This window comes from Scardinius erythrophthalmus, assembly GCF_964197995.2.
Source record: "Scardinius erythrophthalmus genome assembly, chromosome: 2".
NCBI lineage: Eukaryota > Metazoa > Chordata > Actinopteri > Cypriniformes > Leuciscidae > Scardinius > Scardinius erythrophthalmus.
Window position 1 is genome coordinate 23,453,501 of NC_138222.1, and position 18,301 is coordinate 23,471,801.

At 38.7% G+C, this 18,301-nt stretch overlaps 1 protein-coding gene across 15 annotated transcripts in view; it reads right to left on the reverse strand.

Annotated features, from left to right (window-relative positions):
• Positions 1-575: 575 nt before the first annotated feature.
• Positions 576-18,301, reverse strand: part of LOC308681956 (nuclear factor 1 B-type-like) — a 116,278-nt gene continuing 98,552 nt past the window's right edge. For 10 of the 15 annotated variants that reach the window (XM_081351327.1, XM_081351325.1, XM_081351326.1 and 7 more), the window contains exons 11-12: positions 12,008-12,087; positions 576-4,175 (exon numbers count right to left, since the gene is read on the reverse strand). In XM_081351327.1, the coding sequence (XP_081207453.1) occupies positions 4,046-4,175; positions 12,008-12,087 (210 nt within the window). In that variant the 3' untranslated portion in view covers positions 576-4,045. The remainder of the gene's footprint in view (positions 4,176-12,007; positions 12,088-18,301) is intronic. The other 5 variants (XM_081351321.1, XM_081351320.1, XM_081351324.1 and 2 more) reach the window with 1 other exon arrangement.

Genomic DNA, 18,301 nt, shown 5'->3' on the forward strand with positions numbered 1-18,301 from the left:
AGCAGAAAAATCTGACTTTCAGATGGCAAATTCTGTACATGGTGTGGTGGGTCAGCCTCTATTGACGAGGAAATAATGCATGCTTTATTTTTCACAAGACAGCAGAACAATCTGTGATGTCGTGTAGCGACATTACCCTGGTAGTTGTTGTTGGGAGACTCAAATCAGGTGCCTTGCTTCTAAAGTGACTAGGAGTTCCCAAACGGTTCAAAAGAACAAATAATGACCCTATTTAGCACAAATTTCAACATTATTTCTTGTCTCGTTTTCAATATCACATAATCACATCACACACACTCTATGGCCACACTAACAAACCAACACTTCAAACATTTATGAAATGTCTCAAGGATCCAAGTTAATCAACACGAAATACAACAAAAGACCTTCATCATTTTGTTTAAAACATTTACAGTCCCATACAGGAATTCACTCCACTTTGTAAGTACAGGAAAATAAAAATAAAGAATTACATATTCAACCTCTTTCTTATGTATCGGACAGCTGTTGAGTCGTAACACAAATCTGAACTCAAGACAGTTTTGAATTTTTTGTTTGTTTTTTTGTTTCACTAAAAAATATGGACATCACTAAAATTCACGAATACACATCAAAAGTTTTTTTTTTTTTTTTACAAATGGGGAGAAGAAATAAATTTACAGTGTACACACTTTTGTCAACAAGGCAGGCATTTCAATAGAAGACCCTCATGTACTCTCCTCTCGTAGTGTCAGAGTCATCTTGAAACACATGACGTATTCATCTACACACACACACACACACACACACACACACACACACACACACACACACACACACAGTTCACATAGCTGCCAGAGCAGATTTTAACGCATAATGACTACTATCGAAAACTATTGCTATTACGATGGCCATCGAGATGACCCCTACCTACGTCCTCCTTCACGGTTTCGAACACAAGAATGACTCTATGACCCTGACACTCCCACCACTTCAGGAGGAAATGCACAATGCACTTCAGTGGCATCGCCAACGGCCAGAAGGCTGCAAAGCACTTTTCTTTTGCAAATCAAAAACAACGAAAAGACGGAACAGTGCACATTGAACAGGGTGACTCTAGCTTAATTATATATAATGTATATATAAACATCTTGGATGAAGGAGGAGGGATTCAGCTTGACTTGAGGTCTCAGAAAAAGACTGCAAAGTGATTAGTGTAAGAGCTACCATTCTTAATCATGGTGATGTGAGGGGGATTTTAATTGTTATTAATAATTGCTGGTAATGCCCTGTGAAGCAAAACGCCTGAGTTTTTGTTGTTCTGTATTTAATTGAAAGACACTATGGGTGGATGATTGCCTATATGCTGTAGGTGCAAACCCGTTTTTTCCCCCTTGATCCTCAAGACCATAAGAGCATTAAATTATTCCCTTTGACCGAAGTCTATAACAACTCGAACATAATTATAAAAACTTGAGATAACTATAAAAACCGATTCTCCCCATGGGGGGTTTTGTTTTACAGACTACGACCTCAATAAGGCTGTAAATTTCAAAAGGGAAGAATAAGAAACACTGATATTTACTGATTGTGACAGATTTAACACGCAGCATCTTGCGTGACAGTGATTGTAGCACATTTTATAACAAGTCACTTGTTTGTAAAAATTTAAGGCATCTACTTGGGAATTGCATATAGCTATGTTTTTTTTACTGGACAAGGGGAACGGGGTGGAGAAGATATTTGATAAAAGGATGCCAGCATTTAATACTTTGCCTTAGTGTGCGTCATTCGCCTGTGATTGTCACTCCCAAGTCAAGCTCTCTCCTCTATGAAAGTCGTCTTCTAATAAAGTTCAAACTAGCACCCCAGGTGGGAAGTTTAGAAAGTGTTTTTTAGTCACAGTAGACAAATCAGTGACTTTGCAGCCGTATTAGACCAAATAGTGCCTTCTTTGCAGACATGCTTCAACGTGTGGAAAAAAAGTCCTCCCTTTATAGAGAATACAAAACAAACGTCTCTCGCACGTACTTCTCTGCCTTTAGGTACACTCAAGGGAAATAAGACCTTGTCGCACACTGCTTAGAAAGCAGTTCCCACTTTGGTCAAATACGAATAAAAAAAAAAAGGAAAATAACAACAACAATGTCAACAACAGCAACAGCAACAGCAACAACATCAACAAAATAAATGTTTACACTATTTGTATTTCTGTACTAGCTTCTAATAATCCACATAGCTAAAAGCACTACCTACATAGGCAAAACTTGGTATTGCATAATTCTTATAAGTCTGGACCCACCCTCCCCAATAATGACTGGAAGATGGAGAAAAAACAAACAAATAAACAAATGATTAAAACAGAATCAAAAAAATGTCAACCACCAAAAATACGGGAAAAAAATGCTGGTTGATTATAAACTTTAGAACGGCAACTATACACAGCCTTGATACACACTGTAAATGTGAGATAAAGTAGTAAATGAAGCTAAAAATCAACAATGTCACAATTTCATCCAGAGTACAAAATATTTCTTATCATAAAAATGTTACTTTTTCCCAAAAACGATAATAAATGCAGCAAAAACAAGTGTAGTGATGTTTTCTCTAAAGTTGAAGGCAAGGCACGTAACGTGGACTATATATTTTCGTGCAAATTAAGATTATTGGAAAGATTGATAATATAAATATGTCTGATTGGAGAGGCAATGGCATTGTGAATGCCGGGAGCAATCGACGATTTCTGGGACTGCGTCTGTTGGGAACTACCAAAGTGGGTTTGAAATAAGCACCTTGAGACCTCGCCTCAACCTGCAGGTTAGTGTTAAAATGAGTACAGCTTTTCACACATACACAATTTGTTTACATTAAATTACTCTGCGTTCCTCTTGTTTCTCATGATATCAAAGTGTAAACAGTAGCTTTACAAGCTAACAGCCGACTAAACATGCATACTAGATCGGTGAGTAATATGTCAAAATAAGCCATTTAACACACACTGTGTCTGAGTCTTTTTTCACCTAAGTTTAACTTTAAGTTTTCATTTTAATAAATAAAAAAAACTACCCGCATGTTTGGGTACGGCTCAAAATAAGTGCTGTCTTGTTCGTGTTCAGTTCTGTTCACGTAAACGTTCACTGTTAATCCCACTCTTCTCTTCCACCCTTAGCTTTCCCTAGTTTCCCAAATCAAGGATGTGATTTTTATTTCATTTTTCTTTTTTATGTTTTAAAGTTCACCTAAAAACATTTACTCCCCATTCCTTTAGAGTCTTAGGGCAGACAGACTATGATAGCTTCCCTTCAGTAAAATCATTTAAATTGCACTTGCCTCTTATGAGATATTGTCTTATTTTTCTCAAAATCCTTTTCAAAGGAAATATATCTAAAAAAAAAAGAAAGAAAATGAAAAAAGGGGTTGTATTTCTTACCTAGTAATATAGGTTTTTTCTTTCATTGAAGGAAAAAAAAAAAGTTTTCAGAGTTCTCAACTCTGGAGAGTAAATTCCAACCTTTACCTTGAAAGGAAATTAGTACAGGACTGACAAGATTACGGATTCAAAAGATTTTCCACCATAGGTACATTAAATGTTGAGGGTAATATGAAAATAGAAACATTCAGTTCATTGAAAATTGTTCCTATGTTTTTGTTACGAATACGATAAACCTCTGTTTGATGAAAGTTTGTTCGAATTGCAGCCCGCTTTACAAACCATCCATCCAGCCAGCCCTTGTGTGGCCAGCCCCCTCTAAATCGTTTCGTAAACCAAGACTAGCAATCGTGACATAAGAACAAGAGAAACACTAACAAGAGAGACTAGCATGTCATGCATATACAGTAAGGCATCTAAAGTTTGTATGGTAAAGATCACAGTATCTCAGTTCAGGGGCCTCCTTACACAATGACTGACTGGTGTGGAGAGGCTCATGTCAGAAGAGAACACTTTGACCCGACTCACTCTACTGCTCTAAGACAATGTCCTTGAGAGGGTGGGACAAAGGTCCATGTCGATTGTATAAGTGCTGTTAGCTGGTTTGTCCGAGGACCTGTCTCTCCGGGGTCCAGTTCAATTGCTTGATTCTGCCTGGAGGAGGGGCTCACCAATGATGTTTATGCTGTAATTCTGGACATTTGTTGGCAGAATCGGAGTCCCGTTCGACACTTGGAATGGAATTAAGCTCGCCCAGGTACCAGGACTGCAGAAACACAGGGGAAAGATAGATTGTGGGAGATATTATAATCACATTACATACACATAAATAAATAACTGATAACGCTTCATATTAAAGTCTACTTAATATGCATTAGATATAACGAAAGAGTCTAGAACTTTTATATGCATGAATGCTTTTATAGCATTTATTATTCTTGGTTCATGTTAAATTCTACATTTATTAATGCAATTTTGAACATTTATCAAGTTGTATAAATGGTTCCAAAAGTCTTGTGCACAATATCAAGAGTACTGCATCAAAAGAAGTGCATATATATACAGTATAAACGTTTTAAAATATAGTGTATTGATACATTTAATTTTTAATTAAAGTTAGAACATCTTCAAATTCTTTACATCTAAATCAGTTAATGAAAGAGACATATCAGGTCTAGACTTTCTCCCACCCTCTTTTGAAAACTACCCCTTTCCTTCCCATTAAATACACACACACAGAGACACACACACACACACACACACACACACACACACACACACACACACACACACACACACACACACAATAATGGGTTCGGCATAGTGTCAGGGAACAGGATATCCCAGAGAAACAAAGCACCCTTAGTGCACATGCACGGGGGAAGTTTCCCCAAGAGCACGCATCCATCTCAGCCCCCTGCAGCTGACACCAACTTTTGGATCAATGGGGTTAAGTCAGCGGGACCGTCTACAGACCTTTCCTATCTGCATTCAGCACATGTTAACGGCACTACAACATGAGACTGTTAATTGCGAGCTGTGGTGCGAATCTCAGATGCAAAAGCACCAGGGTGCACAAACAGCATGTTGTTCCCTGGGGGGAGGACAGGGGGGCTGAATGGTGCGTACATGTGTCGAATAATTAGGCAGGCCAGAAACCAGAGCCCTGGTATGCCCCCTCCTCTTCTCCCGCCTCCATCTGAAATACCTGTCTCACCCAATCGCCGAACACAATCTTTCTGCTCACAGATTACAGGCCGTACTCCTGCTCTGTCAACAGTGCCCGGCGCACACAGCCACCTCTTTGTTTTCCCCCCCTCTCGTTTCTTTTTTTGGCCCCGAAAAAGAAAGGGGACATGCTCGAAGAGGGGTGGAGGGTGGTGGGCTGATTGAAGGAGAAGGAAAGAGACTGTTGTGTGCAAAGACATATCCATGGGTTCACTGCTTTGGATGCAGGTGCAAAGCTTTAGTGGGCTTTTCTTATGGAGTTTGTTGTTTGTTTTCCGAGGGGGAGACGAGGGCTAAAGCCAGTGGCTGGTGAAGGACAGGGACCCAGCGGATGTGGAACAGTGACTTTATTCTTCCTGAGGTAGCCCGGGGTGATACGGCTGCCTGTTGCCCTGAATGCAGCTAATGATTCAGTCTGAGTTTTATACAAATCACCCGTAGCCAAAGCCTGAAATCTTGTTTGAGAAAAAAAAAAATCGTATTTTATGATTCCAGTGCGCACTGGGTCACACTTAAAGATTCAGAAAGAGAGTCACAAAGTTGTGTGAATAGAAACTAAATCAAATATGCACTAAACTCTCTTTAAAAGGGGTTTAATATATCACAAGAAAAACTAACTGGGCTCTGTCTCTCCTCCCTCCTGCTGCCCCTTTTCATCTCCCTCTCTCTGCCGTTCTAGCCAGCTAGAAATCATCTAACAGGAAATGAGAGATTAAGTGTTTCAGAGATGTGGACTGGAGACTTTGGGGCTCACATCAGACTCAAGTCACTGTTTGGAGGATTTATGACTTGACTTGATAAATATTAAAGTACTTGAGACTTGATTTTGACTTTGTTTCAATTACCTATGAGTTGAGCTGAAATCCAATGGCATTACAATTGTGCACTGACTTCATTTTATTTTATTTTTTTCGGTTCTACCAGACTGAAAAAGCAAGCAGTAGATATTAAGTAGTGATATCATCTACAAATATAGACTGGAGTAATGGCTGCTGAAAATTCAGCTTTCAGAATCATTTACATTTTCAAATATATTCAAGCAGAAAAACAGTTATTTTAAATTGTAACAATTGTCATGGTATTACTGGATTTAATGTATTTTTGATGTTTCTAAACGTTGACTGAAAAAAAAAAGATTTAATTTGTTAACATTAGATAACTGGTTTATTTCATTTTTGTTAAGAACTAACAATGAACAATACTTCAACATCATTAATAATCTTTGTTAATAATAATTTCAACATTTAATAATACATTTAATTAACCATGCTACAGTAAAAAGATTAAAATACTTTAATTGCCATGCTTTTCACCTTGATCAACCTGTATGGTCTTTCTTTACGGAAATCTTGCTGGTTACATTAGTTAAGAAGTTCGTTAAGAATCTAGCTAAGATGCTATGCTGGAGACCAGGATCCAAAACAACAATGAATGCTGGTCTCTTAAACAGGGAAATTGAGCACAAAGGAACTGCGTTGTAGTTCTTCTCTTGCTTTCTACTTCTTTCCCTGAACACGTACATTGGTCAACTCCAATAAAGGATTACTATTGGAACAGCAAAAACAGACTACCACCCATCAAGCTCGTAAATTGTCTCATGTACTGCTGCCCTAAACTTGGCCTTTGCAGAGCATCAATAAACAGTGTCTGATTGATTGCCATGGGGTGGGGTACTACCCCTTGTTTCCCAAGTTCAAGGTTCAGTGTGGTGTTTCCTACGGCCTGGTTTCCACAGTTACCAGACAAGTGCAGATGTGACGGGCCCCTTCACAGGGGAGATTGGTGTTATGTGGGATAAAAGGGAGATGAACAAACAACTCCGCTCTCTTATCAGATTCTTGCTTCTTCATGAGCCACTTACAGGTCTTTCGTTCTAAACGTCCACCCTCTTGCAGGAGCAAGCACGGGCCTGCTTCGTTTTGGAATCAGGCGCTAAATTAAATTATCTAATGCCATCTTAATGGATTGCTGACCCATTTCCTACAGGATAGCAACAAACAAGCCAGGCTTCAATTCAATTTGGGTTGAGCAGTGGACTGGCATGCATCACACTGCGGCACTGCAGTTTTGCAAGTGCATGCAAGCAACAAATCACATTTCCATAAGTCAGTGACCTGAAGTCAACTCTTCAGCTGCATCAGCCTTCATCTGCAGCACATTGCCTTGCTTTCAAATCACGTTCTGTCAGGCTGCAAGCTTATTTCTTTGCAGTTGACAGAATCATGGTAATTAGTAAACTTTTAATGAATATTTTAAATGTAACACCTGGGCTTGGTTTTATAAATGCTCAATAATGTTCAAGCCTGTGCCCCTATTTTATGTCGATTATAAAATCTCTGTAAGTAATTGTTGGAGAAACAGTAAAGGGTGAGCCACTGCTAGAGAACCTATTTCCCCTCATACTCCGTGTGGTCTATTACAAGGCCAGAAAAGGGACTGAAATGAATGAGGCCTGTAGCACTGATGCCTACAGAAGGAAGTGAGAGTGTGTTCAGTTTAACTCCACTTTTCCACACATTTACTGCAGTGAGGAAGTGCTGAGCAAGGCCTTTCCCACTGCAGGGAGCTGGAAAGACTAAATAAGTGGATGAGAGAGAGGATATAGCTCAAGGACATTTAGCTCACACTTAGCCCACCTTACACAGGGATTCAGTGACTGCTCTAAGAATACATAGAAGCACAGCTTTCCCTTAAAATGTCATATGACGTTTATGTACATATAAACAATTTGTACATAACATATAATTTAACTATAATGACAAAGCAAAAAAACATATGTGATAACTTTTAATATAAGTATTCAGACTTTGTTTGACATTTGAAATTTAGCTTAGATGCATTATATTTGTAATCATATTTGAGATGTTTCTAAACATTGACTGGAGTAAATATATGGCAAATTTAATTGGACATGATTTAGAAAGACACACGCCTGTCATGTAAGTTCTAAGAGCTGAAAATGCATATCAGAGCAAAAGCCAAGCCATGAGGTTAAATTAACTGAGGAAGGCAAAAAAAAAAAAAAAAAAATCTGTTGCATTGAAGGGTCCCAAGAGCACAGTGGCCTCCATAATTCTTAAATGGAAGACGTTTGGAACAACTAGACTCTTCTTAGAACTGGCCTCCTGGCCAAACTGAGCCATCGGGGAGAAGTGTTTTGGTGAGAGAGGTGACCAAGAACCTTAAGGTCACTTTGGTTGAGCTCCAGAGCTAATGTGTGGAGACTGGCAAAGCGTGCAAATGGACAAACAGCATTGCAACACTGAGCTTTATGGAAGAGTGGCCAGAAGCCTCTCCTGCACTGCATGAGATATGAAAGTCTGCTTAAAACGAGCAAAAAAAGTCCCTGAGGGACTCTCAGACTGTGAGAAACAAGATTCTCTGGCCTAATGAACTGAATGGTCTGGAAAAAAACAGGCACCACTTATCACCTGTGCAATACCATCCCAATAGCATGGTGGTGGTAGCAACATGCTGTGGGGGAGTTTTTCCATCGACATGGACTTGGGTAGACAGAAAACTGAAAGTAACAAAATACAGGGATGTGCTTAAGGAAAACCTGGCCAAGAGCACTCAGGACACCAGACTGGGCCAAAAGTTCACTTAGAATGTCTTAGGGTGGACTCTGTGAATGTCCTTGAGTGGCTCAACAAGAGTCGGACTTGAACCCAATCAAACAACTCTGGAGAGACCTGAAAATGGCTGTCCACTGACAGTCCCCAGCCAACCTGACAAAGCTTGAGAGAATCTGCAGAAGAATGGCAGAAAATCCCCAAATCCAAGAGTGCAAAGCTTGTCACTTCATACCTAAAAAGCCTTGAGGCTGTAACTGCTGCTAAAGATGCTTCAGCTAAGGGTCTGAATATTTATGTGATGTGATGTTTATTTCATTTTGTATAAAGTAGCAAAATTATCATAAATCTGTTTTTTTTTTTCATTATGGGGTATGGAATGTAAATTTCTGTGAACAAAAAAAATATTTTGCATAAGGCTGCAGTTTAACAAAATGTGTAAAAATGAAAGGTTCTCCATTTTTTAAAATCCATTATAACTGTTAATGTTTCATAAATTGTATTGTTTTGTAACTATGTAAAAAATGCATTTCTGAGCTTGTTCGAGAGAGAGAGAGAGAGAGAGAGAGAGAGAGAGAGAGAGAGAGAGAGAGAGAGAGAGAGAGAGAGCGCGTTAGCTTTGCTTTACCAAAAAGCATCTGGAGAGAAGATACAAGAATTGTTAATCTTTGATTTCAGTGTCAGATATTTATGAAAATATTTTTTCAGAGAACAGTGCAAAGTTTTAATGCAGAAGGGAGGGTGAGGGGCTTAAACAGAGCAAACAGTCTTGACTGCCTCAGCTCTGAATCCCCAAGCTTAGCGATGACCTTTGTAAATATGCAGCTCTCAGTGAGCCTCAGACAGATTCTGCTGCACTAATGCTTGAGTTCTTCTCTTTCCCAGCAGTAACCATCTTCCTAACTTCCATTCGTTCAGGGAGATAAGGATGTTAACCATTAATTGCTCTGATTTTCTTTATAACGGAAGAATCATCAGAGGTAATTTGGGCTGACACTCCTATAGTCTCATTCCAGAGGTCTAACTGGCCATGAATATCAAGGGAGGCTGACCAAGTGTGACTTGTCATGTATACTGAAACATAGAACATATAAGTCTTAGAACAACATTCATGGGGGAATCATAAACACTGTTGTCTCCAAGATGGGCAGAAGCTCGTATGACTATTTTGATCTAGTAATGATAGATCAGGATGATTATCTAAAACCACCCAGCATCTGTTAGTTAAAGGGGTCATATAATGGTACATGCACGTTTACAAGTTGATTGTACTAAAATGTGTGTTGGCAGTGCCTGTACACAACCATCATAAAATGATAAAAATCCATCCAGTGTTTTTTTTTTTATCTTCTTATGTTTCCTCCCATCTCAAATCAAGCTGTTCGATTTTGTGACGTCACAAAATCAGCGCCCCTCCCACGATGATTGATTGACAGCAGCGTTTCAACACAGACCCGCCCTCGCGCCCTCGTGAGTGAGCTGTCAATCATAGCACGCACCGACTGGTGCGTTCATTGTTGATAGCTGGAGCACTGAGTAGAATGGCGTCTAAGCAATTGTTGTGTTCTGTTCTTGGGTGTAATAACGAACACAGTCATATTTATGTTCCTAAATCCGTACAGCTGAAGACGCAGTGGTTGAGTTTGTTTTCGAAGGGAATATTCCCCAAGATCAACGTCAGTGCTTTCATGTTTGCGCGAATCATTTCACATACCAGACTGCTTTACAAACGAGGGTCAGTAAAAAGCTGATTATTTGCTAAGAAGCTGCTCCTGAAAAAAGGATCAGTACCAACTATTCGTGTTCCTGCTGCATGTCCAGAAGAACTGAAGTGAGTGTAACGTTTTATTGACCTTTTTTGAATCTTTATATTAATCTTTGCAAATCGCTTCTTCACGATGAATGCGGCTATTTTTACACTCAGGGTACATTACGGCATGTTTTCTATGTACAACGTTCTCAATATAATTCATAATCCCATGTTTATGAACGACGCATTATGGTTATTGTGTTATTGTGTTACAAACGGTGTACGCACAGAACAGAGGGGCGGGGTGAGCAAAGCTCATTATCATTTAAAGACACATGCACTTGAACGGCGTACTGAAAACAGAGCTGTTTTTGACCAGGTAAAATGAGTGTTTTCTTACAATACTAATGAGAATTTTGAATTAAAGTATATTACAAACTTTTAATTTAGACCCTAAATAATCATATTAGCTTGTACAAAAATGACATTATATGACCCCTTTAATCTTTTTTTCTCAAATATGTTTAGCAGCATTAATTTTAAGTGAATGAATCAAGAGATTCAACTTCTTGGAGAAGGTTCTAGAATGCTGTGCTAACATTAAAAATAATTGCTTGATGCCAGTATATCAAAACCTCTAAGAAGTTGCATATTTAATTTCATCCAAATGTAGCAGCTACAACCAACAAATCCACCACTTTTAACATTAAAGGGATAGTTCACCCAAAAATGAAAATTAGCCCATGATTTACTCACCCTCAAGTCATCCTAGGTGTATATGACATTTCTTCTTTCAGACGAATACAATCAAAAGTTATATTAAAAAATGTCCTGGCTCTTCCAAGCTTAATAATAGCGGTGAATGGCCGGTTCTGTTTTGAAGTCCATAAAAGTGCATCTATCCACGGCTCCAGGGAGTTAATAAAGGCCTTCTGAAGCGAAGCGATGAGTTTGTGTAAGAAAAATGTTCATATTTAACAGGTTACAAAGTAAAATTCTAGCTAAAACAGCCATTCGCAGGCTACTTACGCCTAATGCACATTTTTGGGTGAACTATCCCTTTAAATTCTCTCAAGCAAATACACTGTGATGTGTGAAGATTATAGGAATTTGGCCGCAGATTGCTCATCCAGATGTGCACAGAAACAGTCTTGAGACAGCCTGAAAAAGGTGTGTGAAGTTCCACTTATTACACTTTGAGAAACCAAAGTTTATTGAACATCAAAGGACATGGACCTAAAACATTTGGAAATATAGTTAGAAGGGAAAATGCAAATTAGAACATATTAAATTTTCTATCATGTTGTTTGCTTATCTTTATCTTTCATGACATTTAGCCATTACATGAATGAGTGATGCACTCATGGCCTTAAACACGAATACATGAACACAATTCATCACAAATACACTTTTGCGATGAGTGCAAAAACACAGAAAAGGGGGGCTTGATCTGGACTGGGTTGGAGGGGGTGTTGGACTATTGCAGATATAGGTTGTACATAGTAATATTTAATGGACAGGTGGGTTAAAAATAAAGGAAACGTTTACCTTTGCCAAGAAATCCCCAAAGCCTCCTCTGAGCCATATGACCTGATGTTTTGATTCACGGGCCAGTCACAAATCCTCAGCTGTCAATCAAACACCTCTCAGTCAGACAACTGGGCTAGCACAACGGCACTAACACACATTTAGCATGCAACAAGACCTGGAGCAAGACCTAAGCTTATCTCAACACATATTCTTACATTTATCTGATGTTAATCTTACATTACTAGAATAAGAAAACACCATCACTAATGGTATATTAGATCTTAAATCTTCTGTTCTAGGCCTAAAATTATGCCTAATTTAAATTACAATTCCATTGAAAGAAAGTTGCCATCAAAAATGTACACAAACAAAAGGCAATTGTCACATGTGGCATGCAATACCATTAGGGTTACAATAATCGTCCTGAAAGCAAAAGAAGTGGTTAGTATACAAAAATGTGAGCTGGGTTATATGGAGGTTATTCATCTATCCCAGAATGCACTCGAATGAGAGGAAGCACATGCATTCCAAGTGGTGCATGCAGTTACGGTCACTTCACTGCTGTTAGATATTGTAAAAGCAGCCTGTTTTCACTGAAGCATAACATGAAACATGCTATGTGAGAGACTAATCTTGGCCAGTAGATTCAAATTGTTCTTGGTCGTCACAATTTACAAAGCACCAGTTTTTGAAAATGTCAGTGTAGATGAGAAGGAAAAAAAAAAAAACTGGTCACATTTACACACAAACATGCAACAAATTGTGTGCATGAAAGTGTGAGAAGCCATCAACAAACAACGACATTAGAGTAAATCATGACACGTTTGCTAATGAACGTCACTGCCCTGTCAGACACACAAGTGCTATATGAGCCTTCATCAGGTACTGTATATGCGCTCTCTGAATATTCAATGGTACTCTGTCAATAGTTCCTGCTATATCTGGAAAGGACCTGTAGACTCCCAAATCAAATCCATTTCCATCGCAATAAATCTAGGAGGGTGAATAATTGATTTTCTATATTTACTTCAAAGATGCTTTAGTGCTCACCCTGGAGACTTTTGGGTGGCTGAAACACATTTCCCAGAGTGAAAGCCACATAAATTAGGTGAGAAGAGCTAACACTGAACAGGAACTTCACCAGTAGCATGGAGGTCCTGTCACGGGTGCTGTGGATATATATCAAATTATATGTACTACATATTCAGCAGGGAAAACATTGTAACTACATGTTATGTGTAAATACATTTTTATCTAATTAAACTTTAATTCATATTATACACTGCTGCTCAAAAGTTTGGGGTCAGTAAGATTTTTTTTTTAAGGTTTATGAAAAAGTCTTTAAGCATTCATTTGATCAAAAATACAGTAAAAAGTAATATTGTTACTTTTTCAGCAGCCGGTCTTTAGTTCCACAAGATCCTTCAAAAAACATTCTAACTGACTGATTTGGTGTTCCAGTAACATTTCTTATTCCATGGGCTGTTTAAATACTCGATTCTGATTGGCTGGAAGGTGTGCAGTAAAACCTTTAATGCACAGGTAGTTCCAGTCAGTTTGATTACAGTTCGAAATTAATCCGCTACATTGGTAACCATAGTAACACAGATACACTTGCAAGCAGAGTGAGAGACGCATATGAAAAGTTTAGGTAGGCTAAATGGATGATTTTTGAATATCGTTTAATTTGTATCAGTGTTGCCTGTCATTCATAAATAATTGTAATAAATCCATTAAAGAATCATTAAGTTAGCCATATGCTTAAGCAACGAGGGGACTGTAGCTGCTAGACTTTAAAGAAGAGATCGACGCACACAGGTACCTCGCGCACGCATCTCTCTCTCTCTCTCTCTCTCTCTCTCTCTCTCTCTCTCTCTCTCTCTCTCTCTCTCTCTGTTCCTTCTCCTTCAGTTCTCTGTCTCTCTCTTTTAATAATGAATTTAAATAAATGTGAATTTATTTCCGCTTCGCGTCGGGTGGTTCTTCGCCTCTACGTCGTGCATTAAAATCCTTTAATGCATGGCTAGCCGTGGATTATCCCTTACTTATTATTGTCAATGTTGAAAATAGTTGTGCTGTTTAATAGTTTTTGTGGAAAACATGGAAATATTTTTGTGGAAAATCTTTTTTTCAGGATTCTCTGATTAATAGAAAGATCAAAGCAAGTTTTTGTTGTAACAATGCAGAAGTCTTTGTCACTTTTGACAAAGACTTTTGATCCTTGCCGAATAAAAGTTAACTTCTTTGGAAAAAAAAAAATCGTATAAATAATTTGACTCTTACATTTTGAGGGAAAAATAAAAAAGTGCTATTAAGCTGAACATGCTCTAATAAGAGTGACTAATAGAGAAATATGTGAGGTATTTTCACATTGCTATGTGCGGATATCCACCTCCGTCAGTACTGCCAACACTACTTTAACAAACTCCAGCAACGAGTGTGACAGTATGTGTATGTGTGTGTGTGTGTGTGTGTGTGTGTGTGTGAGAGAGAGAGTGTGTGTGTTCTCGAGTGACCTGAAGCCAGAAAACAATGGCACTGGGGCAAAGTCTGAGGTCAGCTATATTAGACTGTTTTGGTAGTGCACATTCATTCATCCTGTTTTGGTCGACCCCACACATTGAAAAAACACACACTCATACAATATGGTGATGAGGAGTTGCACTGAATGTATCCTCAGTGTTTTTTAAATCTCTGAAATTAATAGAGGGGATTTCAGGTCTTCAGATTTGGTTAATTAAACAGACCAAAAACACAAACCACACAATACACTAAAAGGTAAAAAAAACTGTAGTACTGTAGTTGTTAAAAAAAGTTTCTTAAAAATGTCAGCACTGAGGGTCTCTAGCTCCAAAAAAATAAAAAAGGAATAAGAAAAAAAACAAATGAATAAAATAAAAATATAAAAATAAATAGATCAAAAAATAGATCAATCATTTTCTCCTAACTTGAATTTTAATCAAAGCACAAGTGCTATTTTAGTGGAGTACCGCTATTAACTGAACTAAATGGTATTATCTATAATGAAACAACTAAAGTGCCACAATGAGGTATAAAATGCCACAGTATGTTGGCTTCAAAAACATAATAGCGAGACACAAGCTCTAGGCTTGAGGTCGGCACTTATCTGATCACGGGTGCCATCTGTCACTGGCACCAGCGGATCACAGAGTTACGCTACAGCAGCGCTAGCACCTTCACAGCTGTGAGTGGTGGTTGCTTTAACATGTTTGCATTAGATAAAGCCAAAGATTGTGATCACTGGTCGAGAAAGAAAACGGAGGGAGAACTGAAATGCTGAAAGAGAAAGGGAAGAACCCCTGGGGAAAGCGGCTAATGAAATCTTCTCATCACTGGTGTTTTCACAAACAAATTACACAGGGGTATCAGTCTAGAGCAGGTGCTGTTGGATTGTGTGCACGAATACTCATCTGTCATTCTCCCCTGTGTGTTTGGGTTTTGAGTAAGTTGTGAATGAGCTTGATTTAACAACAGGGCCATTGTGATCATACTTTAAGGCAGGTGGGGAAATATCTGGCCCTCAAGATCCACTTGGATGAATGGATCTCAAGGGCCAGAATTGCCCACCCCTGCTATAAGGTAATCCGTCAATAACTGGTAATCTGTTTTCTGTCTGATGCATCAAATATAGAAATATGCATATTTAGCTCTACAAACCGTTAGACAAAACATTAAACTGCTGCATTTATACTTTTAATATAGTATATTCATGGTTGCTATAGTTAGGAGAAAATACATTTCAGACAATGTAACCATTTAAGAGAAATGTTTTTTTTTTTTTACTGACCCCAATGGTGTGTACACAAAACTTTTGACAAAAAAAAAAGTTTACAGTAATAATAGTATTTACAGATTAACTTTAAGTGAGCATCAGAACACGTCAAAGGTAATCTAAATGTAAAGACACTTAAATGAGCATGAACAATAAAATCTCTAAAATCAGCCAATAACTGATAAAGTATGTATATGGATTGTGAATACCTAACCCTTATGTTGATAGGACAGTTGGTCACAGTTATCGTCCGAAGCAGATATTCTCTAAAATGGCCAAATAATAGTCTGCAACTAACTCAGAGACAACATACTTGGTATCCTCAATTTGTGCTATGCATATATCAGCATTATTCTAGCTATCGGCAGGCATTTTTTCTAGATAACACTGTCAGCCTTTGAAACACCAATGCAGATGACCACTAAAGCTTTCTTTTACTGTTCCAATAAACACATGTCCACGGCTCTATGTGACACTGTCCGTACTCCAGATGAATTGTCTCTATGGCTTATCACAGGAAACTGTCCATTACTATAATGGCTGCCATCCCAAAGCTGCCACTTCAGAGTCTGAGCACCATATCATACAATGTATGCGTGCTGCGACAACAGACTACAAGCATATTATCTGAAGGACCTGGGGCCACAAATCACAAGCAGCTACGTCTCAACATCTTACATAGGGGTTATAAGCATACAGATGGTTCTTGTAAATGAAATAAGCTCAAACAGTTGCTATGGGACCAATAGCAGGAGTGATTATGTATGTATGGACACACCCGCTTGATTTACTGACTCCAGTAAACGGAGGCTAAAGACACGGCATGAATGCTTATGTAATGGAGTCATTATAGCGAGGGTGTGTTTGAGCTTATACATAGACCCTCTCAATGCTAGGCCCTACGAGAGGAATACAGGGATAGAAAGAGAAAGAAAAAGAAAAGAAAGGAAAGGAAAGAAAGAAACACAAAATGAGGTAAAGAGAGAGGGGGGAAAAAGCTTAGATTTGAGTGAACAGTGAGAGAATGAGAGGAGGCATTAAGGAACAGAGAGAGAAAGAAAGCGTCCCGCTGAGTGTCTGGAGCTTTCTCGGTTTTCAGACGGCCTGGCTGAGCTGAAGGCAGCACCCTGCCCCACAGCATGCTGGGAAAGGAGTGCTACGGGTCTGTAAGGTGACGCCACAGCGACGGCTGTAATCCATACGCCCCACGCGTCACACTGCATGCCCTGACAAAAGCTCAGCAGGGGAACACAGGTGTCAATACATCTCATAATATCCTATGATAAATCACTCAGAATAAAGGCTGCTGTGTACGGAAGACATTATTTACCCAGCGAAAGCGCCAGCTCAATGGCCGCAGGTTAACTCGGGTCAGGTCTGGCTTTACAATTCTCACTTCTGAAGACAAACAAAAGCTCTGGCTCATATAAACATGATAGATGGTTGATATATCATCCTGTCTACATCTGATCCCTCTCCCTGTTAAGTGAACTACAGCTAAAACAAAAGGCATTAAGCCGTATGAGACACTACAGCAGCTGCGGTGCCTACATGCGATACCTGCTAAAAGATATTATAATCACTCACGCACTGAATCGCTGTTATCAATTTCAGTCCTTTCATTATATCCAGTTACACCATCTATGCATCCATTCAACTTCTGCATCTTTATAAAATAATTCTCAATGAAGAAAACCGCCCCATGTTTTTTTTTTTTTAAATAAAGCCTGCAGCACTGTCCCTGTTGGTGAGCTGTACATTTCTTGGCCCCGTCCAAGTATGCAAAACCAGAGAGCAATAAAAGCGAGGCTTGCCATTACTGTAACTCAGGAGCAGGGCAAGAGAAAACCACTAATTATGATGTCGCCGCATGCAGATGAATTCAATTAGAGGGTGGAAAATACTGGCCTCAGACCAGCCCTTTCATGCTGCAGAGGGCCATCACACACACGCACTACACTATTACTCTTTATACAATACTGAGTGTTTTGCCAAAAATGATCATTTCACTAAATACCTTCTAAGCCGAGCCTGACATAAACCAATATCGCTCACGTTAACTACTGCATTTAGTCATATATCATTTTGTCCATCTGAAGACAATGCTAGCTTTTGTTGCACAGTAGTTTTAACCCTAAGACTAGATAGATTTTATGTTGGAATTGGTCTCAAGGGATGTGATAGCAATAAAAAATGTGTATAAATTCATCAATTACTTTTTAACATGAACATAAACCAAATGGTAGAAAAACTGAATTAAATTGGACAGTCTGAAACTACTTGATTTCAATAAGTATAAACATTATGTACTAATGTCTGTCTAAATTCTACAGTGGCCCCAAAAAGTATTTTGACACTTAAAGCACACTTAAAATGTAGGACTATCACTGTGTTAAGTAATAAAACTTAGAGGCTTATATTTTAAAGAAAGAGTTTTGGAAAAAAGTGAATGTTTAAACAGCAGAAAGTTTAAACTGTTTAAAAAAGTGAAATGTGTTTGAACACTTGCTGGTTGTCAA